The sequence below is a fragment of the Acanthopagrus latus genome, chromosome 8 (genome assembly GCF_904848185.1).
Source record: "Acanthopagrus latus isolate v.2019 chromosome 8, fAcaLat1.1, whole genome shotgun sequence".
Taxonomy (NCBI): domain Eukaryota; kingdom Metazoa; phylum Chordata; class Actinopteri; order Spariformes; family Sparidae; genus Acanthopagrus; species Acanthopagrus latus.
The window spans coordinates 9,992,683-10,018,124 of NC_051046.1; the positions used below are offsets into that span (position 1 = coordinate 9,992,683).

Genomic DNA, 25,442 nt, shown 5'->3' on the forward strand with positions numbered 1-25,442 from the left:
ATGAGTACTGAAGCTATTTTTAATATTCGGAATCGATATGCATAGATGGGCCGATAGTAAGCTGGAGTAAAGTGAACAGACTGATTTTCATTAACACGTTTGTTTCACAAAATTCTCAGGTTTGAACTTATCCCTTAGCCATGATACATGGCTTCACCCCAGGAGCGTATCACACTCCCCCACCACTCTCTCTGTCTCACTTGTTCACACACACACACACACACACACACACACACACACACACACACACACACACACACACACACACACACACACACACACACTCTTATCTCACACTGACTGACTGTAATCTCCTCTCTGGTGCAACAAAGGACAGGACATGCTAACTACTTAGCTGCTGTCAACACACGTGAAGATAATTTTTATGTCAAATCCCAAGCCTGCATAAGCTACTGAAAAAAAAACTGTATGTGGTGGCAACTAAGTTAAATAAGTTCAGGCAAAACATATAGTGTGCTTGCCAAAATAAAGTCATAGTTTATGATAAGGTCATAAACTGTAGTAGATTACTGGAGTTTAAATAGACTACCCAGCAATGTGCTGATAAGGTCCAAGGCACACCTGCACTTCTCAGAGGTTAATGCAGCGATAATTCCACATAAATCAAAGGCACCTTTCAAGAGGCGTTTTACTTTGATGCATCTACTTAAACACGATGAATGATATCTTTATATTGTGCTGCCGCTTCAGCTCAACCACAGACTTTTAGAAAAGTGTTTGGCCGCTGCTACATTACTTGATTATTCTGAAACTGAACTGATACGGTTCAGTAGTCCTGAGTGAACTCCAGTGAACCAAAGAAACACATGATAATGTTTTTCATCCAGCTAGAAGTCAAAACGAAGGTCGAGCGAAGAGAAAAAAAGAAGAGAAAAAAATGTGCCAGGAGTAATGCAATAAAGCTGCAAAATGAACAGCACTCCATTTGTTCTGAGCGTTTCACACATTTACACATCTGCGGGGAAGATAAATTCTATTACTCAGGTTTTCTTTTCCTGGGCACTGCATCAGACTTTGTGAAATCACTCCAAATCAGACCATGACCTGAAATGTAGGTCACGTCAATGATCGACGAATGAGCTATCAATGCACCACAAACAAAGTTAGAAAACTTTCAAAACGTGCTTTTATTTATATTCATATTTTGTACATTTCAGATATGATAAACACTTGAAACATCTATATCAATACAATGCTAAAACAATGCACAACCAGATGACTGAAATCAGACTTTAAAAGACAAGATGAACAAATTTTGAACCGTGGTTTGAAAAGGAAACTAAGAATATACTGCATTAGCATTTCTTGTCATTGCTTGACCGTACAGTAGCACCAGTATACATACTGACAGGCTCAGACAATGTATACTTACACTTTTCTGTGTCTCACAGACTGCAAATTGTGCATAATGTTGAGGTTCAACTAAGTGCAAAATTTCTCCACTTTGTCCTTTGGTATGTGCATAATTGAGGTGGAATGGAACGTACCAGATCAGCTTCAAAGCAGATGTAAAAAAAAAACAATCTGTTTTAACCAATGGCACATGACATTTCACAGGATGACTTGTCAAAAAAAGGAAAAGGAAAAAAAACAAAAACATTTCAAAATAAAAATAGGCTTTGAGAAAACAATCTTGTTTCTTGGTTTCGGCTTCATCTGAGGGAATGGCTAAGCTTTACTTCCCCTTAGCTTTGCTCCTTGGTCAAGTTCCGCTGAAGGCAGGACGGTGCGATAGAAAAAAAAGCATCTGGCTGTTTGATCTCCACCGTGGGCAAGGTACGAGAACAGGTTTTTTTTTTTTTTTGTTTACGGTAAGCAAGGTGCAAGAACAAAAAGCCAAAACCACAGTGCGTGTGGGGTCAGACTGTGCGTTCACAAATTATTCAGTTCCATTAGAGTCTGGTCCAGCATCTGGTGCATGTCGAGGTTCTCTTCTTTAGCGTGTGACAGTTTCTCTGTTAGAACATCAAATGAAGAGGTTTTAATGTCACACAAGCAGACACAAGTGAGTCAGTTAGTTAACCAGCATTAATAATCAATCAGGTCAGTTATTAATGGTCCAGTGTGCAGGATTTAGGAGGAGAGACCAGTTATACTTCTCATAACTATGATTTTGTTAAGGAAATAGAATGAGCTTTTTTATGTTCAGAAGCAGAGAGTCCTTTTCTATGCAGTTCACCATGTTGCCTTTTCTATGGTAGCCCAAAATGGACAAACCAGACACTTTTTCCAAAAACACAAAAAGGCAGCCACTATAGGGGCGAGGGGTATTTTGTGACTGCAATCTGCACCCACAGTGCTTGACTGGACTCAGTCCTGCACACTGGACCTTTAAATTTGAGTGCTTGTAAAAACCCCACACTTCACTGACAGAAAACAAGAGAAACACACTGAGTAAACAAACTCACATTATGATATGCAAGCAACCATGCAAACAGGTCACAACACAGTTTTTACTAATAGACACAAACACGACAACAGTTAATATAAAGTGATTACTGTATCATGTTGTAATACTTGGTTGTAAGACTAGAAAAATGATAAATGGTTAAGATAATCCCTGATTTTCACAGCAACAGCAACATAAGAGTTCAAGCAGTGCAGGCATCGCACGTGGACAGTATTACACTGGGTCAGATTGTCGCACACACAGTAAAACCAAAAACCGAAACCAACAGACAAAAGTTTAGTCCCCATTCAAAACCACACGTAGTTCATTATTGAGAAGGCGGTTTTTCTCAAGTTGAATGAAGAGGCGATCTTTGCAGTCAGAGAGCAAGTTAAAAAAAAACAGAGAGAGGACAGGAAGTCAGAAGAAAACAGAAAAAGAGGAAGTGCAGTGCCTGTTGACACCTACCTTATCTTGAATGGATCGCCCAGACTGCTTAATCTTTGTCAGACACGCTGACAACATTTGAATAGCCTTTAGATAACATGACCGAATCGTGATGGGGTGTTTTTTTGTTTATTGAGAGGCAGTCCACTCTTTAGATTGTTTTTGCGCCCAGCAAGTTTAGCAAGGCAGAACAGTGTGCAGAGTGAAAACAGAAGATGAGAAGGTCTGGCAGCAAACTTTAAGGGGAGACACAAGATTTTGGGCTATTTTGATTACGTGACCTCTTTTTTTTATTTTTTATTTTTACCTGACCTGTTGACCTGATTTCTGTTTTGGGCATATATGCATATTAGTGCATATTTAATTGGCATATTGGCATATTCAAAAATATTGTAACACAAAACAGCATGTCATTTCCACCACTAGAGGTCTCTCAATTGAGACAACAAAAAAGGGTATAAATAGTGTGGGATCATGGGAGTTAAACCATCACTATTGCCATTGACAACCTGATCTCGGGCAGAACTGTTTACACACAAAGTTTTAGGGGCAACTAAACTAAATGAAACTCACTGTTCGTAAGTTTGTATCTTGGTTAAACAGTTTAATGCAGAAATGTTCCATGATATATATTTAATGTAAGTGGCCAGCTCAGGATGTTTCAAAGTGATATCTATTTAACTAAGGGTATTTAGTTTAGTGTCGCCCCCTTAAAATATATCTTTAATATTAAATAATGTAGAAATAAAATATAGTTAACCATGTATACTACTATAACCGCCACTTCTCTTTGAAGTGCATCCTCACAAAAAAAAAGGATGCTGCCCGAGTTTGTTCCGACATTTCAGGTTGTGGCTCAAAAACACCAGAGAAACATCTCACTCTCGCTTATCCGTCTGTGTCTGAATGTACGGGAACGACTTTAATAAAAAACACTCAGGATGTGTGATCTTATATTTATTCAAATATATGACAGGATACTATGTAGCATACAAAGCCCACGTGTCGTAATCACTGACAGCAGTTTCATCCAATTTTTCCAGCAACCAGATGAGGCTCAACACATCTTACATACTGTTCTGTACTCTGCTATTACACCCCAATGATTCTACTTCACTGCTCTTCCTGCTAACAATCCAACACTAACTACCTCCAGTTCTCAAATCTCTTCCAGCCAGCTCCTCCTGTCACAGTATTAAATGTTGCAAAGTGCTTGCATGCATCAGTCTCAAATGCTAAGAGAGAAGACAACTTGGCTCAGCTTTCAGTCAAGTACCTGCAATTGTTTCTAGTTTTTTTTTAGTGCTCGTAGCACTACTGTGATATGTCTAATATCTCAGCGTCACAGAACAATATTTGAAGAAAATACAAAGAACATTGAAACTACACCAAGGGTAGCAGGGGTGAGGCTCGACTAATGGATGGTGGAGGTGAAGAAACAAAATCAAAAAAACATAAATCAAAATAAAGGCTTCCTGGTTTTATTAGAGCCGCTTTAAAATAAATAGAAACAAAAAGAGGAAAGAAAGGACAGAGTGAAGAGATACAGCTTACATAGAAGGAAGGGTGTTTATTTTTTACACAATGCAGAAAGATTCTAGGATTCTGTACAAGAGATTGGATGCATTTAACGTCAACGTGAGGGTGATAACATGAGGAGGGAAGGAAAGCAAAGACAGAGAGGGAAGGGCGAATGGAGAGAAGGCTGGAGAGAGTGGACAGATGCCGCTCAGCCGGCGGGAGACGTCTTTGATGATGAGGTGTAAAAAATTTATCTGCGTGAGAGAGAAGAGGCAAAGTGAACCGGTGGGGGATCGGCAGGGGGACCCACGGAAATTTGAGATTTGAGAAATTTGCACCACGACACAACAGAACAGCACGAGTCAGGGCACGACAAACCGCAATGCACACTGGTTATGCATTGCGAGGTGAGAGCAGGCTGACACAACACAAACTAGAGGTCGGAAACAGATCCTCCCTCAGATTACATTTTCTTAAAACGGGCGGAGCATACAGATTGCGGTGCACCTTGTCAATCTCTCACAGACTAGGCAAACGGTTAGGGACGACATTGATTTAGCAAAACTGGGGGCTCAACCACAGCGATGCTAAGGTGTGACGGATAACGTTCAACAAAGGGGGGGGGGGCATCTCATTAACACACGGGGGAGTGGGGCCTCTCTTCTCCGCAGAAGTAGACCATGTTAGTAGACAAGAAAAAAAACAAAGAGACGCGACAGGATTCGTCGAGATGCTATTTGGTAACACAGTCTACAACGTCTCAATAGAGAACCTGCATGCGTGTCTTAGGAGTGTCAAAATGTCATGTGGAAACATCATGAACATTTCTTTCTAAAATGAGAGAGAACTACAAGACTGAAGGAATCAGCAGGGATTACTTTTCACAATAAAAAGTAAACAATTCACATTTGAATCAGCTGAGAAAAACAAAAATCATGCAGAGATTTTGTTCATGCATCCCATTACTTCAGTCCTGTTTACAGTGTTCTCAGACACCAGTCGCACTGACACAAAGGCTTCATTAAAGCAACGTTATGTAGAAACTGGCATTTTGTACAGACTTAATGAGGGTGCTTACTACAAACAAAAGTAGCGATGTCGTAGCAAAGTTCAAAAAGTTGCATAATGTTGCTTTAAGTGCCATCATAACCACACTGAGAGGAAACCTCTTAATCTGGGTTTGAATTACACAGACACGTTATACCACAATGTCTGCTTTAAGACGTTAAAACTGTAAGACTATATAAGACCATGGCTGTATGACTATTTCAAATGTAGGAACAGACACAACAGAGTCGGATGCACTAGTTGGCAGGGGCACAAGACGAGAAGATGAAGGCGAGGTGGTTGTTGTGCAGGGAAGAGAGATGCAGGGGGGAGCGAGCAGGTGCAGGAGGCTGAAAATTACATGGAAGTCATGTCGTTGAGGGCGTGGTCCAGCTCCTCGCTGATGGCCTTGTACTTCAGTTTCTGGGCATACAACTCATCTATTGGTGGGCGAGTGGGGTGGAGGGAGGGAGGTGTAGTGAGAAAGGGAGCGTGGGGGGTAAAGGGCGACATGACAAAGAGGTGGAGGGGTGAAGAGCCACAGAGGATTGACAGCAAAGAGGTGACGGAGGAATTGAAAACAAAAAGGAAAAAAAAAAGAGGAAAACACAGTTATACCAGAAAATGATAGAATGAAAAGTGATACAAACGTCAGGAGGCGGTATGGACCACTGCCCTCGCTCACTATGACTCCTTGAACACTAAGTCAACATTAGGCCCTGATATCTCTGACAAACATCAGAGCCATTCTTTCCTACTCTGAAACTCAAGAACACATCAGCTACACTTCATAGTGAAAGAACAAGGGTAACCACAACAAAAGCATGACGCTGACTGAAAAAGAAACTCGATGAGATCAAGAGGGAAGGAGAAATAGAGTTGAAGAGCGAAGCAAAGAACTGGCTTGATTTCAAAATGACAAGAGTAGCGCTCTGAGGAAAAAAACATACCTTCCAAGTCATCAATGGTCTTCTCAAGCTTGGCTACTGATCTCTCAGCGAACTCAGCACGAGTCTCAGCCTGTGTGACGGAGAAAACAGATTTACAAGTGAGTCCACGACCCGCACAGATGACCACCGGGCTCCAGATAAGGCCTCGTGAAACCTTACCTCCTTCAGCTTGTCGGTGAGGACCTTGATCTCCTCCTCGTACTTGTCCTCCTTCTGTGAGTACTGTGGGACAAAAGCAAAGACGGGTGTCAAACACATGGGCGTGGGGGTACACACACACAACTCACACACACATTCTGGTACATTTATCTAAATAAATACTGTAAAATAAAGACTGAGGTGAAGAGATTCAACGTCTCGGGCTCATCTGCTCCCCTTCGAAAACCCAGGTTTGACAGCATGCACTCGGCTGGTGGGTCACGCTTACCTTCTCAGCCTGGGCCTCCAGTGACTTCAGGTTGTTGGTCACAGTTTTCAACTCTTCCTCAAGCTCAGAGCATTTGCTGAGGTTTTAAGACAAAGGGGTGGAGTTGCAAAGGAGGAGGAAGAGAGGGGTGGTGGAGGGAAAAAGATGGATCCGAGGGGCGGACGGAAACAGAGGCGGACACAGAACAGGTAGAGGAGACGTAAGAAAGAGGGAGAGAGGAAACAAAATACGTAAGAACTACAGGGATTCAAATAAGAAGGGAACCCCAGGTATCTTCAAAAAAAAAAAAAAGTGCCTTAACAGAGCAGGAATGTGAGAATAGCAACATGACTCATGCAAAAGAGTGCTAGGTAACAGTGAAATCGATAATTTGGATGATGGCGACGTAGGTGATGCCATGCCTTTCTTAAATGTGAGGTGTTATTCGTGCACAGTCTCTGCTTTGTTAGGAGGCACGAAAGAGTTCAAAACAGAATAAAAAGCGAGTCATAAAAGGAGGATAAGAACAAGCACAGAGAGTGAGGCAGACACCCGGTGGCATGAACGACAGCGAGAAGAGCCGCCCATCAAAAGATACACAAGTGTTAGTTTCTTTGTTTTTTTTGGTTCATAGTACCTGCGTGACCGTGGAGTTTAGTGATTTCATGCTTTGCTCCAATGCCCTTAGCTCGTCCTCCACTCGTCGAGCAGCTCTGTTAGTGGGTGTGGCGTGCGCGGGCAAGCCACAGCCATTCAAACCACGGGCGGCATGCATGCAAATAATCAGCACACACAGTGAGAGCACAGGACACAGTGTTCAAAACAGCACTTTGTGAACTGGTGGTCAGAGGCTGCGACTGTTAAAATGCAGGTGTGCGTGCGAGGGTGAAGTGCGAGTGCAAGAACTGTGGGCGAGAGGTCGTACCTTTCTGACAGCTCAGCGCGCTCCTCTGTGCGCTCCAGGTCACCCTCAATGATGACCAGCTTACGGGCAACCTTTGGGTGCAGCACAACAAAGTGTCACAACACAGCGAAACACCCGGCCGCTGAGGCACACCTGGGAGGCGGTTTAAAGTGAAAGTGTGCCACCCTAAAACGATTAAACTACAACTTCAACCACCTTGGTTTGCATTTCTAAGCATGACACAAACAAGTTTTTTAGGAGTGCTTTATAACTCGAAGTAATGTAGCTGTGAGCAGACAGAAGGGCATTTTTAAAACCAGCTGTGGAGGAAGTACTCAACACATTATGTAAAAATACTCCAGTACAGGTAAAAGTCCTGCAATTAAAATATAAGTAAGTGTAATCAGATAAATTTACTTTGTCTAGTCCATTAAATGTTTCAGTGCAAATTATATTCCTGCTAGATCATTTAATCTGAGATAAAGCATCGTTAGCATTTTATGATATCTTCATAGGTTGTCAAATATCTGTAGTGGAATAAAAACTTATTACGTATTTTTTTCCTATTAAATATAGTCAAGTATAAAGTACCTCAAAGTCATAATAAGTACAATACTTGAGTAAATGTACTTAGCTACATTCTGCCACTAAACTAACTGTTTCTACGTATTTACATTCATTACCTGTGTTTACATCTACCTCCTCTCAGGGGCCCCCAATGGACAGTGACAAATACACTGATCAATTATTATATCTGCTTACAACTGCATTATAGTGTGTTATAAACCATCTATTCGAGGCTTAAAATATGTCTTGTGAATGTGAAACTAAAGTAAAGTGTTATACTTCTTAGATAAACTCAAGAGCAACGTGAGTGTTGATTTTGGACTGAATGTTCAGAAGTGTAGTTGTAAACTAGGCACATATTTGTAAAAATGCTTCCTAATCAGTCCTTTTAAAAAAATTAAAAAAGTCAAGTGGAGTTAAAAGATTAGGATATGATTATCTACGTCTTAGCAGTCCACAGCTGTAACAAGTCTGTCACAGCACTGCTGTGTTGGAGTCAATGAGCTTCTGCATGTCTGGTGTTGCACAACAGCTCTGGGGTGGCTGCCAGAGGCCCAAGAACTCGCCTCCTCGTATTTGCGGTCAGCCTCCTCAGCGATGTGCTTGGCCTCTTTCAGCTGGATCTCCTGCAGCTCCATCTTCTCCTCGTCCTTCATGGCCCTGTTCTCAATGACCTTCATGCCTCTGTGTGAGGGAACAAAACAGTCAGAGGACGTTAGAGATCAGCGGCTGACAGGCGGCCTGCCGTCTCCCCCTGAGGACACGGCAGAGCTGGTAAATCTTTGATAAATCCTCCTGAGGTGAAAGAGTTTTCTGACGTGAAAGAGGGACAACTTGGGCTGTCAGGATGTGACTGAACTATCTGACAGAGCGACGGTGACAGTCTGACGATTTGACACCCGGCTCTGCAGCACAGAGGCTCTGCTTGTACCCCCCCTGCACAAAGGGGTGCAAACACAGCCCCTGCCACCTGCTCTCTGCAGCCAGAGAGGAGCTCAGACGCCTGAGTGTACGCCGCTCATAAGAACCCACCTCTCGCTCTCATCAGCAGCCTTCTCAGCCTCCTCCAGCTTGGTCAGGGCAGTGGCCAGACGCTCCTGAGCACGATCCAACTCCTCCTCAACCAGCTGGATACGTCTGTTAAGGGAAGCGACATCTCCCTCAGCCTGCGGAGAGAAGAGGAGCGCGTCAGGGGGGAGATCTTTCAACTGCGCAACGTGGAAATCACACAAGCAAACACATATACGTCTGCCCAAAGAACGCCGTAGTTTTTGGGGTTTTTTTGTGGTGCATGTTTATATTGTCTTAAGTGAGGTGGGTGAGTGTAATATTAGTTTTTTCATAAGTGTTTTTGTGTGCCACCTCCTGGGATTCTTGCCTGTGCTCCTCACTGACTATGTACAATGATAACAATGTCCCCCCCGCTGACAGCAGGTTGAATACCCTGCCTCATTACCAGCCCCGGGAGAGAATATTAACAAGGCCGGAGCCAAGAGCCCTGAATCTATTAGACTCTGCAACTGGCTCCTCACATGACACACACACACAGGAGTTTGCAACTGTCGGACACATTCTGGTGTAATTAAAACCGGTCTCATTCGCAACACATCAGTGATTATTCAAACCCGGAGCCACTTCTGCTTCCTGGTTATGAGGCTTGCACCTTGCACAGCCGAAACAAGCCACCAGGAGTGTCACAGCCACCTGTCTCCCCCTCTCCTTACAGCTCATGTACAAGTGTGCAACTGCAGGACCAAAGTGCATCTGAAGTTGCAAAACCCTAACAAGGAAGTTCCCAGTGATCTATAAACCCGAAGCAACCCAGTTTAAAACCCCTGAAGGCCGATTAGGATGAATTATAAGGTGTCAGACTGTGAGCCAGGGACACTGCAAACTGAAAGACAAAAGATTTATTTCCCGTCTCGGTGACACACTCGCACTCTGTAGCTGTGAGAGAAACCTGTTGTCCTTATAAGGACAGCGAGGCTCACAGTGCTGCCGGCAGGCACCTTGAGATGTTGCCACAGTTGTTCGCCTCGTAACTTCCTGCTCGCCGAGTACAATCTCAAATCAAATGTTGCGCACCGCGGCTGCAAGATAGAATTAATGGAACTCAACTTCCCCGTAGAGCAGGTCGGATGGAGTGAGTGTGTGTGTGTGTGTATGTGTGTGTGTGTGTGTGTGGGGGGGGGGATGTTGCAGCATCAGTGGAGATGCAAATCAACTAGGAAGATGAGACGGCACGCACTGCTCGACAAACTGCTTTGTGACTTTGGGGGCATCAGCGGCCTAACGTTACCAATTATAAAGCCTTTAGCCACGAGCAGCAGGCTATCAAACCCTCAGCGGGCTACTTAGTGGCAGCACAGCAGGGAGCCGCGTTAAAGCTCAGCGTGCCGTCTGCGGCGCATCAACTCACGCTGGAACACGGCCCAGGACAAAAAAAAAAGGGGGAAAAAAGGCGACCAGAGGAAGATGCGTATTTTTTTTTTTTTTGCGCTCCGTCTGAACTCGGACGCGCGGCAAACAAACCCCGAAAACAAACATGCTTACTTGATCCCTGGTTTTCCTCTCCGCAACCAACTCCTGCTGTAATCTCTCGGCTCTGTCCTCTGCAACGTCTGCCTGCTCTTGTAAGAATTTGATCTTTCGTTTCACGGCCTCCAGCGATGTAGCTCCGGCCATCGTTCACAACTATGTATGCGTATATATTCTCAATATATGTGTAGCAAAAAAAAAAAAAAAATGAATAAGGACTACACGGTGAGCTGCAGCACAATTTCCGAGAAATTCGGAAAGCAGCGAGATGACGTCCTTGATTGTGCTGAAAGCTGCGTGCAGACGGTGCGTGAGCTGTCTGGAGGCGCACTCCGCTATTTGTCCAGGAAGTGCCGCTGATTTCAAAACACGCCTGAGAATAAAACACCCCGCAGGTCCTGTGCGGACTTTTTGTTCTCTGCATTTTCCGCCTAAAATAATAAAATACGTGAAGGCGATTTTAATCAAATAGAAAAAAATAAAAATAAAATAAAATCATTTTTAAAACAAACGCGCATCCAGTCAGGACAGCCAGGGTAAAAGTCATGTTTGTGGCGCCACTCGGCGGATCAACAGCGCCATCTGCTGGTCGCTTCTGAGTAGTGCACGTTGGCAGCAAAAGTCATTTGAGAGGACAGGCAATAAGCCCTCACTGAATACTGTAATTACAGGCTACGTTTGAGACTTGAGACTGCAAATATCGCAGAAAAATCCCTCCAAGAATATGAAAAGGGGGGGGAAAAACAAGCCCATAAAACTGTAAGTGGTGGTTAAAATTCATCTGAGGGCCACAGCCATAACCGTCCCTTTACATAAAAGAAAAGAAAAAAAGGCCCAAAAGGAATAAAAAAATATCATAATAAAACAGCACCGAGTGTGTGTTAGTGTAAAACACACTCTGTGGAGTCTGTGGAGCAGTCAGGTGATGACCCCGCTCTCCGGAGCAATCCAATTAAAGGATTATTACGGCGGCTGTCCTGGAGGGTAACTACAGATCAAACTACATTGATTTCCCACTGATTGACTCTTGTGAACAAAGCCCAATTAGGCCATTAACGGGATTGTTTGTCGTGAAAAGAACACTCAAATGTCTGAATCTAAATTTGTATTTATCCAAAAGAGGGTGGACAGGGCGCCACGGGGTGCTAAATATTTTAAAGGGATGATTTATTTAATTTGTCTGTCTGTACATGTGTTTTCTTTACATCAGTAGTCTTCCAGAGACGTTTGATGGGAAACTGTGTTTTCTTTTTTTTTTTTTCTTTCTTTTTTTTTTTTTTTTCCTGCGGTAAGCAAAGAGCGCAGCCCGCAGATGTGAGCTCTATCTTGACCATATAAAGCAGTGGGCTATATTTATCCAGGCGCTCGCTCTCTGCGCCCTAAAGGAAGACTGCACATTAGGGCCACCTCGCTTTTCACTCTGGAAAAAAAAATAGACTTCCCCAGACAAAGATGTCCGACACTTTAAGGGCAAAGAACCCAGACAATTATGACACAATCTAAGATACTGAGTTGATGAGTTAACCTGTGGATGGATTTAATTTAAAATACAGAAGATGTGAAGATGTGTTGTAGTTAAAGACTTTCTTTGGGCAGACTTGGTCAGTGATTATTGTGCATGTGATAATGAAGCGACAGTCCAACAGTAATTCTGTTAGTTTTCGAGATGGATGGGTGCGCAGAGCATGCCCATCCAAGACGTAAACCAGTTTGGAGATAACAGATGAGGTCAGATTGGATTCCAGCAGAGAGGAAACTTTATTTCTGTGGTGTTGAACTGTCGCGTCTCGCTCACGGTGATGAGAGAATTAAAGGTGTGAGAGGAAGCGTGGTGCAGGAACGGTGCCATCGCGATTCCCTTTTCTTTTACTTACATCGGTGGCTTTCTTCTCAGCCAGCTCAAGCTTCTCCTGGGCATCCTTAAGAGCCTCGGAGTACTTGTCCAACTCATCCTCAGTTCCCTTGAGCTTCTTCTGCAGAGCTACCAGGTCGTCCTCAAGCTGAGGGCGAGTTTCAGTGCGCGGACAGTTTCAGAGGTGATCAGCGTGGAGCACGGAGGAGGTGCGTGAGCGCGCAAAGGCGCAAGAGCGTGAACAGAGACACACACACACACACACACACGTAGTGGAGACAGGACAGGAGAGGACAGGACAGGGGAAAAGAGAGAGAGAGCAGAAAGTTAGGAGAGCTTCATGCACGTCAGGATCAGATACCTTGGTGGCGGCTTCCTCTGCCGTCAGCAGCTTTTCCTCCGCAGTTTGGAACTCCTCAAACACTTTATCTCGCTCGTCCTCAGTAACACGCAATTTCTTTTCCAACTCTCTTATATCGTCGTCTAACTATACATGCATATAAAAGACATATTAAAGTTAACAGAGTATAGGAAGACATGCAATTAACCAATCTTTAATTAAACAGTATTTCTCTATTATTCACGTGATAAAAATAATTCCTAGGCTATATTTATATCACCAACACAGCTGAGACGATACTGATCTTTAACACCCCCCCCAAACATATAATCAATTCAATCCTTATTCGGGATTATCCATGAGAGTAATTAATCCGTATTAAGGAGGCGGTCCATTTAAAGGGCAGTAGCTTTATAAAGCTACTGGTATTCCAGAAAAGACGAAAAAAAAAAAAAGAAAAAAAAAAAAGAAGAACTCAGCCGACCTGTTTGCTTCTGTCCTCTGCTGCTTTCTTGTCTGACTCAGCCTGCTCAGCTCTGTCCAAGGCATTCTCCTTGTCGAGCTTGAGCATCTGCATCTTCTTCTTGATGGCGTCCATGGCTGCTTATTTTTTTGTTTGTTTGGCTGCACCAACAAAACGTCCAAATGAAAACCCGGGAGAGGAGAGAGAGAGGCTCGGGCGTCTGTGCCGAACTGAAGGCTAAGCTGGAGTGCAGGCTCTGCCTTACTGTGCCCTGTCAAATATGTACTTTCAAGGGGGGGTGACTGGATTCCTTTGGACATCCAATACTTTTTTGGGAGGAGGCGTGTGCGGCTGCCCGGGCGTTCTTTAAGGATCTGCTCGGTGATTCGTTGCTCCCAGACTTTTGACGTATGATACGCCTTTATATGGGGTGTGATGGACAAGCGGGCAGCTTCCAAGGAAGGACTTCCTCATGGTGGTGTAACAGAAGCCATTTAATGTACAGGGGAGATGCAGATTGCCTATTCCTACTGGATGAGCAGATCATCAAATATGCCAATGGCAACACTGTGGCACCACTAAGAACAGAGAGTGTGTGTGTTTGTAGTGTTAATGATCTTTTCTGATTTGACAGTGACAGTTCTGATCCCCCCTCCTCTATGTGGCAGGCTGAGAGTTGGACCACAGGCAGCTGCAAAAACACTTCAACCAGGCTTTTGTCAGCTTGCAGCCAGTGGTGTCTGTCTGTGTGTGCTGGTGTGTGTTTGGCTCAGTAGGTGTGTCTTAGTTCCTCTGGGATAAATTTTTAGCAGCTCAGGGCAGAGTGGGCCGTCTGAGAAGAGATGCTTTCGGTAAGCCCGGCAAGCCCTAGAGGCATTGTTCACAGTCTGCGGGGGGCTCTTGACAGGGAAGTGTTTACCTGATAATGTTATCGGATATCCTCCCTGTAAACTGTTGATGTGTCATTTGACTGCGAGAACACAGCGTCCGGCACCAGCCAGGGCAGGATGGGTTTTATACCTCGATTACAGCGGCTCAGCAGCTGATTGCCTCACCACTCGAGCAATGCTAACTGTTTTGCAGACTGCACAAGACGAATATCATATATTATGTGCGGCACATTCACAAGAGAGCTTTAATCTGAGAGGGGTAAGAATGTGTCAAGTATATTCTACATTGTCTTTAATATTTTGCTAATAAACTGCCTGATTTTTTTTTTTGGGGGGGACGATTGTTTAATCCAATAATCCTCATTTTGAGATTTTCTAAATGGCAACACACACATGAGAAGCTAACCCGCGCCCCACGCGAACTGCTCTGACACCGAGGACGCACCGAGTGTCTTCAAGTCTCCACAAAGATTCTCCGGGATATTTTTAGGCTCGCCTTCTCTTTCATGCACCTGCGTTAGTCTGTAAAATGGATCCCAGACCCTGTGCCAAGAGTCCAAGGCCTAACGCCATTAGATATGCCCCCTAAAATAAGTCCTGTCCTGCTCAGGCTTTGGTCTGTTTTATACATTATTGTTGCCACGCCTGGCTCATGTAGAAAGGGCAGCTCAGTCCTCAGTCTTCACTCAATCGGTAATAAAATATGACCAAGACAAGAGCATGGAATGATGAATGTTGTTTACAATGTTCTAATCTTATTGCCGTGCTATAATTGAAGGTATTGTCCTGCCAATTTCAGGCACCAGCCTTGTCTTGGACCTTGACTGGCAGGCACAGTGTCAGAAAAATATTGTGATAATCTCTGGGGCAGCCTGTGGTCTAATAGACCGGCATCTGTGTAATTGTGATTGGCACTGAAAAGTAGTGGTCACAGGGATCCTGCCAGAATCAGAATCAGTCTTAGGTAATACATACAGTTAAAGGATCAGATGTCTGGAAAAGCTCAGTTTCTGTTTCTCACCATACACCAGAGTAGAAAATAATTTAACCTTGATAGTTACATAAAACTTTCGGCTCTGAATATTCCACAATACTGTCTTGCCCTGACTGAACTGTGTCATTTGCTCTATTAAAATGCTTTGTCTTAGATATTTAGAACATGTCTGCATTATACATATAGTTGTAAATGTTTCTATATTTATTCCTGTATGCATGCTGTCAGATTCAATATTTTCAGAGTTACTCGTCTCCATTATGTCCTCACCACCGCTGACAGTGAAGCACCGGTTTTGAATCTCGATTTGCAATGTGATCTTAAGTATCTTCAACAGCATTTTCACTTAATGGACTCTGGGGAAGTGTGTGACGGCACACTAGATTTGCGTTGGCATGCTGGGAATGAAAATAAGCTCCATTATGATGTTTTCCTTTAACATTACTGGCAGAGTAAAAAATAGCCCAGGGTCCAATACGATTACAGTGGTCACAGATCTCTCCATCTGTCCAGCAGTTCCAGAAAGATACTGCATTCTGACTTACATCCCACTGGAAAGTTAAGGGCCTGCAGTTAAGACCAAGCTGATGAACATAAAGCACAAAGCTTTCTTTTACTTCTCTACGTTATATGTGTTAGGGGAAAAGCAATGAGAAAGTCTTTCAATATTTGAGGCAGGTTTTGGGGCTGTGGTGCAGTTCTGAAGACACCACAGCTCCAGAAAGAGTTTCTGTTTCATGGACGCTGTAGTGAAAAGAAGAAATTAAAACCATCTCCAGTCCAGACATATAATTTTGTGCTCTTTGGAACAAAAATCTGCTTCTCAAGGCCTCTTAAGCCTCCCAGCCAGAGGGGCTGATGAGAGCCCTGCCATTTACATTTTGTAGCATTAGAATTAGTACAGAAACGTGGAAACTGACTGTGCTTTAAACCTGATAAATGGGCTCTGTGGAAACGTCTGTGTTGTGCTGGAAGCCGGTCGTTACCTTAAGTTAGCAGACTCTATTTCTAAACTAGCGTTGGCTATTGTTGCCCCCTGTTAGCGGAGACACTGTGACGAGGCACTCGAGAATGTGCATAAGGTCACGTCCTTTGGACTCTTGAACATTAAACCAACGGCCTGCAAGTGTGTAGAGGCAGTCGAGAGGGACGGGGGAGGTCTCGTTTTTCACGTCACGTCAAAACCTGCTTACATGTGACCAATAAAACATGTCAATGGCAACAGATTGTCACATAGAGCCCGTTTAAAATCCACCGGATCGGCTGTGCACCGCATCAGAGCTAAGATTTGGGGACGCCAGAGACACCACAAACTAAAAACCCACTAACTCGCATAAGGTTTGGCCCAGAGGTCAGAAATTTTACAAGGATAGAGTGACATGATGTCAAAGGGTTATGTGGTGATTTTCATGTCTGTAACATTGAGCCCTGCCTTGTTTGTGCAACTCAAAGATTACTTCCTGAAGAACCACATCGTTTTCCCTTCACGTTTGAGCCGAAGTCCTGCTGGTTGTGTTTTATTCTCATACTAAATGAGCGTATATGTTTAAACTAGAGCATGTTGCCTTTCATATGAGTCTCTACCAATGCGTTTTGGCCTGACAGTTCTTCTGTACCGTCTTCAGAAGTCTATGTCTCTGCTCAAAACAGCGATTGCTATCAGCTGAGTGGGAGAATTAATTCCTCTCAACATATAGAGGGGTCCAACTGTGAAAAAACACACCCGCCTACAAACAACTGTCGCCCATTTTCTGGACATACTGACATACTCTGACATGTTGGAATCTCGATCGCCTCTGTATCCCGATTCAGTCGTCTGCATGGGGTGACAGCTGGGCGGGAGGGACAGGTGCGGCGACGAGCAGAATTCATATTCACATTCACTACGCTATCGTTATCTCTACCTTCCTACCATGTCACTTTTTTACGGGCGGGCCAAGGTTATAAACAAGGTTGTAAAAAATTACAGGATGCAGAACAACATTAAAACACGAGAGGCCACAAAACTATTTGTAGTGATAAAATGAGCAAATATAGACGTAAAGGGTGCAGAAAACTGGACAGATGGGGTGTCGAATAACCAAAACTCACATGAATATTCAGGAGCTTAGATTAAAGAGCCCCTCCCGGAACTGTCAGACCTTTCACTCTTGCGCCCTGAAGGGTGGCGGCGCAGTTTTAAATGACACAGCAGCGCCTTCATACTAATACTGTAACACTGTATTAGTTAATCTGTTAGGCCTGCAGTGACAACCCACTATGTATATGGAATGTCCGGTTCCCCTCAGTCACCGCTCGGGGAGGAGCTGCGCTTTACTTGGCTGTTGTGACTCAAATCATGTTTGCCTAAGAAGACCCACGGGGGAGACATTTAAGGTTCTCTCATGGCTGAAATGTTACTGCATCAGAGAAAGTATGTCTCTGCCCCCGCTGAGCCTGTCTGTACAAAAAAAAAAAAAAAAAAATGGCAAGCAGCTCTTACCAAAAATGTGTCATCTCCTGTAAAGGTACAGTATCCTGGAGTACGCTGGTGTGTGTGTGTGTGTGTGTGTGTGGTTATTCTTTTTAATGATTGCCACTGACTGAAGACCAAGCGAATCCTGAGGGTGTAGCTCCCCCTTCCATGTTGAGTGAAACTCTGAGAAGCTCAGCGCTGGCATGCTCCTTGTCAAATACCATCTGAAGATTTCTGCAGACATCATCCAGATATATATAGAGAGAACTCCTTGGCTCCCTCAGACGGTACCCCTGGGATTAGACAGCTCCATGCAGGGGCATAATCATTCAGCGTAGCAAAAAGCGGAGAGGGTGTACTGTGAGGGTGCAACCCAAGCTGTAACCCAAGCCCGGCCGATGGCCTACTGCCGCTGGGTTTATTCACTGCAATGTTCCACTGACATATACTGGTAGTTGTAAGACTCAAACTGGTATATTAGTGAGCACAGGTGGACGTTTTAACCACAGCCACCATACAGAGACCGCCACAGTATTTTACTTGATGGATAGTTGCAATAAGGCTGTGACACTTTGACTCACACAGTTTTGTTGGGTGATAAATCTGTCATTAAGGGTGTAAATCACGCCGGAGTGTCGCCAGGTCGGTTGTAATTCCCTTAAAAACTTTTTGTCGAGCCGTGAGCACAGTGTAAACTGCTGAAACACTTACAATTTCCACCCTGCCTAATGATGTGTGGAGTCGAATTCCAGCTGTATGAAGGTCAAATATTTCAGGTGCAGGTGCTCCATTGAAGATGGGCAGCCTTCCTCGCCGTGCCAAGTTTTTTCGCCGCCGTTCAAGTAGCTGCTGTTAAATGAAAGGATCTGTCATCTCTCAGCCTGTAATAAGTCTCTTGCAGGAACGGAGCTGTGCATAAACTTTTCAAATCAGGTGCATTAAAAGTTCTATTGAGACTGACCTCGGGCAAAACGAAAGAAATATGCTCTTTGACATGCTGTGATATTTCCTAAAAGAAGTTCACAATTCATTTTAGTGCAGACACATTGGTCATTGTTGAGATTAAGATGTGTTCTCCAAGGCCAAGAGAGGGAAAGTGTGCAGAGAAGCCTCCGTGACACAGTGTGAGCAACTACGAGTCATTGAGAGAAAACACGCTGAGCTACGGAGTAAAAATATCAAAAGTCAAGGCTTCCAGCAGTGCAAACACAAATGTGGGATAACGGAGGAATATTTGTGGCCTCGGCAGGGCTCCTCCCAGACTGTTTGTTTGTGTTCCCCCTCTACGGACGGGGACGCACAGAGAGGCAAGAATGTCAGCCATATCTGATGCTGCTCGCTCAGCTTCGACTAAAAAGTGGGGGTAGAGGAGGGCAGAGATCATTCGGGGGGAACAGTCACGATTCATTTCAAACTCATGCAGGATACCATGCTAGAATTCCTTTGTAAAATTAAATTCATGAAAAAAAAAAAAGAGGCCAGACTTGTCGCGGCACGAATACTGGAACTGAAAAGTCAATCAGTCCTGACTACAAATCTGTCTTCGATTTAGGAAAACAAAACTTTTTACATGTCTGTCGTGTGTGCTTGTGCACAGTAAAGGGGCAGGTCGGGAGGGAAGTGGGGAGTAAATTAGTGTTTACAGGCAGCTTGAACTTCACCCAGTTCCAGATAAGAGATTCCTCCCAAAGCATCGGAGTTGCGTCCTGCTCAGAAGTCTTTCCCTTCGCGGATCAGAGGCTGGTGAAAGATCTTTCCAGATTGTTCCCTGTTGATATCTTCTCCCTCTTAAAGCGTAATAATGGCTGCTTGTTCCTGCCGGGTTTTGTATCTCCGTCCCCAGCTGGCCAGCATCTTGTTGATTGCTCTCTTTAAATATTTGCCTTCAATCTTTTGCCCCTCATGTCACAGGGCTAGAAGTTTCCGTGTTTGCAGACGGAGGGAGAATCTTCCATATATGTGTCCATATATGGGCCCACTGGTGTAAGTGAGGTAGAGGAGACAGAGGAGAGGGCTAAGGGGCTTTTTGTGAGGTCCAAAGACGTACTTGATATTTCTTTCCATTCCACAGGGCTATAAAACTTCTTGGTATGCACTTCCAGCTCAGCCACTGTTCGCCCTGTTACAGTCCTGTCAGAGGCCTCTGGCGCAGGCAAATGAATACAACACAAGGGGAGGAGGATGCCGGACTTCTACGGTAGTATGTTAGTTTCCCTTTCTTAATTTTTCCAACAACAAACAATCCTCTCTGAATACATCCTGTCTCAGCTAACAGAATCCATTTAAGCTCTCCTCGAGGGAGAATAACCTTCATCCAAACATTTAAAAACTTCCATTTTTGGTAAACAAAAAGGCATCTTTTCTAAATTTGAAAGAGAAAGTGTAGGTTTATGTGAAGTTTGTAAGTAAGTTAACTTGGAAACCACAAAATGACCGTAGCTCGGCAGAAGAGAAGCCATAATGTGCAGCGTGTGTGAGAATCTATGGTGATGAGACATTCCACTGTGGTTTTGAGTGGCTGTTTGAAAGCTCGCAGGCTATGTTCACTGTGACTGGGTCACAGTAGTCTCTCTGCAGTGAGGAATGCCACAGGAACCCACAGCTCTGCGGCACCTGCATTCTTATACCAAAGCCTGTCTGCAGCTGCCCCCCCCCCCCCGTTTGATCAGATGCCGTGACTGTTCTCCAGTCAGGCTCAGACTCAGCGCACAGCTAGGGAGCTAGATAAAACAGTTGTGCAGAGTCAATCATGAAACAAGCGTCTGAGCACACAGATGTGAAAATAAATACACACCCACCTGGTGTGGTCTGGTTCGTTCCTGCCCCGAGGCCTTTAACATCTGAGATAACAATATACAGTATGATAAGCAGATAATTAGGCTGCCTGAAGAACACATCACTTCCATCAGAAGAAAGGCCAGAAGAGGAAGGAGTTTTCAAAACCTTCTGTTATTATTCTGTCATGTCAGAAAAAAGTCCTGCACTTAAAATCCCACCTGAAGATATAAAAAGTGATAACAACTCCCATAATCACACGTTAACAACTTCTGTCCTTTGCTTTTACTGTTTTGACTGAGAGACCCAGCAGCAGCACAAAATACATGCAGTGTGTTTAAAGTACCAAAAGTACAGCTTCGTCCAAAATATCTCTGTAACTGAATGCATAATCATATATTATGACATTTCATCAATGAGTTCTCAGCATTTTATTTTCATAGCTGGTTCAAGTGGAGCCAGTTGTACCAATTTTATATACATCTGGGAAGTTTAGTCAAATTTGAATACAAAAGCTCTGATCCTCTGCACAAATTTGTTTTTGCCAGTCTTGCTTTGACATAAAACCATATGAGAAATTTAGAGGGTAAATTACTGAAAGAGTCATAAAACTCAAAGGCAAAAGGGCCCAACTATTTCCACATGTGGTAAATTTAATCCACATGTGAAAAAACAAAACAAAACAAAACAAAACAAAACAAAAAAACAGTCACATATAAACTTACTAATTCAAATGTTCTTTTGTAGAACAAAGTCAATCAATTAATGAAAATGTCCAGTTCATAAATGACAGTAGTTTCTGTTTTTACATTGAAATCAAAATATTCAATTTACAGGCAAAATTGTGAGAAGGCAAATTTGAGATGTAAGATTTTTGCAGGCATGGAAAGATTTTTTTGTAAAGTGAAAACTATCTGGGTTCAACAAAGCACTGTATTTAATAACTGAATAAACTGGCTTCCAATGTTAACATTTCGGTAGACATATAAAAAGAGACGATCACATGTGAATGTGTGCGAAACTGTGGAATTGTGCGAAAATGTGCCAAATCCCAAGTTCCTCACAGTCCTCCTACAGTACTTGAGTAAATGTGCATTGTTACTTTCCACCGCTGGGAAAGACTTCAGGAAGTCCTGTGATCACTGCCTGGATCCATCAGAGCTAATCAGCCAAGCCATCTGGATTAAATGCAGTAGAAGAAGGGGCGGTCCGCGCTCACTGTCCATGTAAGACATTATGAATAAAGTCATTCTGATTAATCTTTTTTGGTGGTCTCCAAAACCAAAATCCTCTTTGAGAAAAATCTGCTGAGCACTGAGCTGGGTGTTTATTCAGCTTTATTTCAGGGCGGGGAGGCCGCAGGATTGAGAGAAGAAAAGGAGCCAAGGGCTTTTTTGTCTGTGCAGAAACGCGGCCTGTCATCTAACGAGTGTGGAGCAAAGTTTCCTTATTAAGACCGAGGGTTTGGATGGGCGAGTGTTACATTTCACTCTAGACAGCTTAAATCCCAGGAGACACTGCAGATCAGTTCCAGTCGGCAGCGCAGCCTGAGACAGACGGTTCCCCCTGTTCCACGACTCGCTCTCAGCACTGTTTGAGGATTGAAACACAACCAAGGAAAATCGAAGTATATCACTGTGAAAAGCCTTTGGAGGAGCAAGGTGTTAGGAGTCAAACGATATCATTTAATAGATATTCCTAATGTTACTGGTGAAGTTGTCCAAAATTAGCACCCAAGGTTTGAGTCTCAGCTGAGACCCAATATAGCCCTGCTGTCACTGCTGACTGAGAAATATTGTGCCTTCCTTAGGTGATAGCTAGAGGAGCTGCTGTGCTGTGGGAGAAATAGACAGCGAACACTGTCACTCAGCAGAGGATGGACGCTAAAGTTGACCACAAGTAACTCACATATTTCACATTCTGTAAAAGCACCACCCGCCTGCTATCTCCTGGAAATGGGTCATTTCTGTCTGTTACGTGAGGGCCCGAACCACTTCCTGCAAGTTGAGATTCGAAATATCACTCTCATGATGTTTAGCCGGCCAGTTAAAGGTGCAATGCGTAGAACATGAATGAACAGCTGAACTGTTTGGTTGATTAAAAAATTAAAAAAAGAACCAACTTTATCAAGAGCGTGTGAAGGAACAACAATGTTGACATTTTTACAAAGATGTCTTTTATTGTGTTGCATAGATATCTATTAAAGTTAGCATGCTAACCAGTTAGCTGCAGCCTTTCTTGCCTTGTTATACAGTTTTGTGCCTCAAGAGGTGGCACATTACATTTTTAGAAGAAATTCAATAAACACATGATATCAAGACAGTAAAAATCCTTACACCTATTTTCTTCACTTAACAGAAAATCCAACCGTAGGCCTTGTGAATTCTAGTTTCTCTAGTTTACTGAACAAAGATGAGTTTGCCTTAACTGCTCATCTTAAAACACACTTCATTCAAGCTCATCAAAAACAGTTTGTCTTTCCACTGATCCAACTTCACCTCTGGTTTCCTCTAAATAAATCCTTCATTCACAGAATTTGACGTAGATTTATTCTGGCAACTTTTCCACCCAGGCGAGGACCACCCATCCTCTCGCTCCTCTTCAACTTTGTGTTTCTCCTTTTCCCTCCTTCCATGTCTTCTCCACAGTCAGAGTCCTGGTGGGAGCTGCTGTAAATCACCTCCATACTCTTTGCCCTGTCTTCAAACAAGCGTCTGTCGGTCTGGCCGTTTAAACACCAACAGTGCTAAAAGCTAGTCAGCTAATAAGGCCACTTGCTGCACGGCCAACTGAGCTAACTAGCTAACAGCAGCTACGAGCTACAGCTAAAAATAGCTCCGCAAGAGTTTATTGGAGAGCAGTTGGCTTGTTTGGAGTGACTTTCAACAGGTGGCCAAGCTTTAAAAATGTCACCTTTGAAGCCCAAAAAAAGGGCACTGACTGTGTATGCAATTTGACTCTTTTCATTTCATGCTACTTTTCAACTCCTGAAATTTGAAATTGTGAAATTAACCACTGAATTATTTAAAGCAATATTACTGTAACCTCGTGGATTTTAACTATGTCTACTGAAATGACAGTAGACACGGACAGTAACCAGTTCTGAGTTACGACAGCAAAGGAATCATCTCTACAGACTCTGTTTACTATTCTCATTAATTCAGAGGCTTTACAGTGGATAGGTAATGGAGCCAACATGAAGGGAGATCCCCACTGATGACCTAAAATAGTCATGTGCTCCAGACCTGAGAAAAGGCTCTCTTAGATCCATCAGCTGCTGTCTCCCAGGTTTATGTTAGGGAGCGCTGCGTCTCAGAACAGGCAGAGGGGCGGTATGTGAGCATGACTAAACAACAGGTAACCTTTTTTTAACACGATGATCAAGACACTGAAATATTCCACTGTGTTTCTTTTCCTCAGCCCATTCAGGGCATTTAATTAACACTTCACGCCGACTGCATTTCCATCAACATCAACTGCCCCAGAGTCTAGCTGAGGCCTACTTGGATAAAGACGGAGACAATAGCTGGCTCAGTCATCTTTACAGAAAAGGTGGATGGAAATTACTGTGAGGTTTTGGTTATACTTCCTGTGCAATTTGTTAAGTTCCTTCTACCTTCTCCCTGCCACACCATGTTTGGGTCTGGGCTATGTGAAACTTCCTGACAAAATGGACTGAAGCCAAACATTCACCACCAGGAACAATGCTGGTTTCCACTGTTTTATCAGCTTGGGCAAGCTGGGCATATCTTGGCTTGACATGGCTGCTGAAACACTGCTAAACCCCTTCATTGTCCTACACTACATTGAACTGTCCACATCAATCAATCTCAGTAGAATTACAAGCAAATAAAAATGTCAGTAAACTTTCAGGTGTTTTGTTTCTAGTCGAGGAAAAGAAAGACGCTGTTAGATCAAGATGTTTCAGTTGCATTCGGTAGCAGGCTTTGGACAAATGGCCCAGCCCAAAACCTAAAAGCCTTTCCTGATGTGCATTTTTTCCAAACCTCACTTCCCCTTCCATCACTTTTCTCTAGAAGTGGCGAAAACTGGCTCGGGGCAGTTTCCCTCTCTGTAAAAGACCAGATGCCCTCCCAACCTGTTTTATAATTTGAGCCTTTAACTTGTGCTGGCTTACAAACAAAGAAAACATCGACAAGTCAGTTCACATATAGACCTCTTCTAAAGCAAGATTCATTGAAGTTTTTTTTTAAATATAAAAAGAAGTTACAATTCATTCACTGTAGTGATGTAACATTAAATTCAGATCAAGAAACTAATAAACACTAAAATTTCAAGGTGTATTATTAACATGCTATTACTGGCTACATAGCTCTCCAGTCTGACATCTCTCAATTTCACTCTGGCTGTTCTTAGCACAAGCCAAGACTCTATTCCTGCACAGTATCTCTTCTAAGCATACAGTCACTGGTCTGTTGTCTACCCAGGAAAATATGGATTTTAAGAAGCTGATGGCATCTGTCCTATGCTCTGCCATGGTTTATTTAACATACTGTAGACTTGTGGTGTAAAATGATGAAAGTGGAGAGTTGACCCAGTGTCATTTGGTTTAGCCACGGGGTTAACGTGGCTTCGTTTTTGAGAACTTGAGCACGGAACAAAGCCAGAGCTAAATGACTGCCAGGCTGTGGGGATTAGGCACGGCACAAGTCACAGTGACTGCAAAACAAACCGTCCAACACAGCAAATATAACATGTTTAGGATGCCAGACATGTGCACTGTAGAGGCCAAGTCTGTGGGGGTTGAGGGAGTTAAAGGATCAGTTCACTCAAAAATTAAAATTTAAGTCAATATCACCCCGATGCCCAAAGTGCAAAGAACATTTCTGGAGCTTCACAGCAAAACAGTATTGCAGCCTTCT

General features: G+C 43.5%; 1 protein-coding gene across 13 annotated transcripts; it reads right to left on the reverse strand.

The window, feature by feature from the left end:
* Positions 1 to 1,128: 1,128 nt before the first annotated feature.
* tpm1 (tropomyosin 1 (alpha)) lies at positions 1,129 to 13,713 on the reverse strand. 13 transcript variants are annotated; one of them, XM_037106963.1, is made up of 10 exons: positions 13,467 to 13,713; positions 13,004 to 13,129; positions 12,665 to 12,790; positions 9,285 to 9,418; positions 8,819 to 8,936; positions 7,707 to 7,777; positions 6,803 to 6,878; positions 6,535 to 6,597; positions 6,376 to 6,445; positions 1,129 to 1,976 (listed from the first exon to the last, which is right to left on the reverse strand). In XM_037106963.1, exons 1-10 carry the CDS (start codon positions 13,578 to 13,580, stop codon positions 1,894 to 1,896), a joined length of 981 nt encoding a protein of 326 aa, XP_036962858.1. In that variant the 5' UTR covers positions 13,581 to 13,713; the 3' UTR covers positions 1,129 to 1,893. The 13 variants fall into 13 exon arrangements, with proteins under 13 accessions (XP_036962858.1, XP_036962853.1, XP_036962851.1 ...); XM_037106957.1 differs by lacking the exons at positions 1,129 to 1,976; positions 6,803 to 6,878; positions 13,004 to 13,129 and adding exons at positions 3,802 to 4,632; positions 5,787 to 5,865; positions 7,419 to 7,494; XM_037106954.1 differs by lacking the exons at positions 1,129 to 1,976; positions 12,665 to 12,790 and adding exons at positions 3,802 to 4,632; positions 5,787 to 5,865.
* Between the last annotated feature and the right edge of the window lie 11,729 nt (positions 13,714 to 25,442).

Bases quoted from the DNA above. Each gene is read 5' to 3' on its own strand.
- tpm1 (XM_037106963.1), bottom strand. From the start codon at position 13,580: ATGGACGCCATCAAGAAGAAGATGCAGATGCTCAAGCTCGACAAGGAG. The intron at 6,879-7,706 runs GTACGACCTCTC...TTAAAACCTCAG, and splicing joins CGCGCTGAGCTGTCAGAAAG to CAAATGCTCTGAGCTTGAGG. The intron at 1,977-6,375 runs GTATGTTTTTTT...ATGTTCTAACAG, and splicing joins GACCATTGATGACTTGGAAG to AGAAACTGTCACACGCTAAA.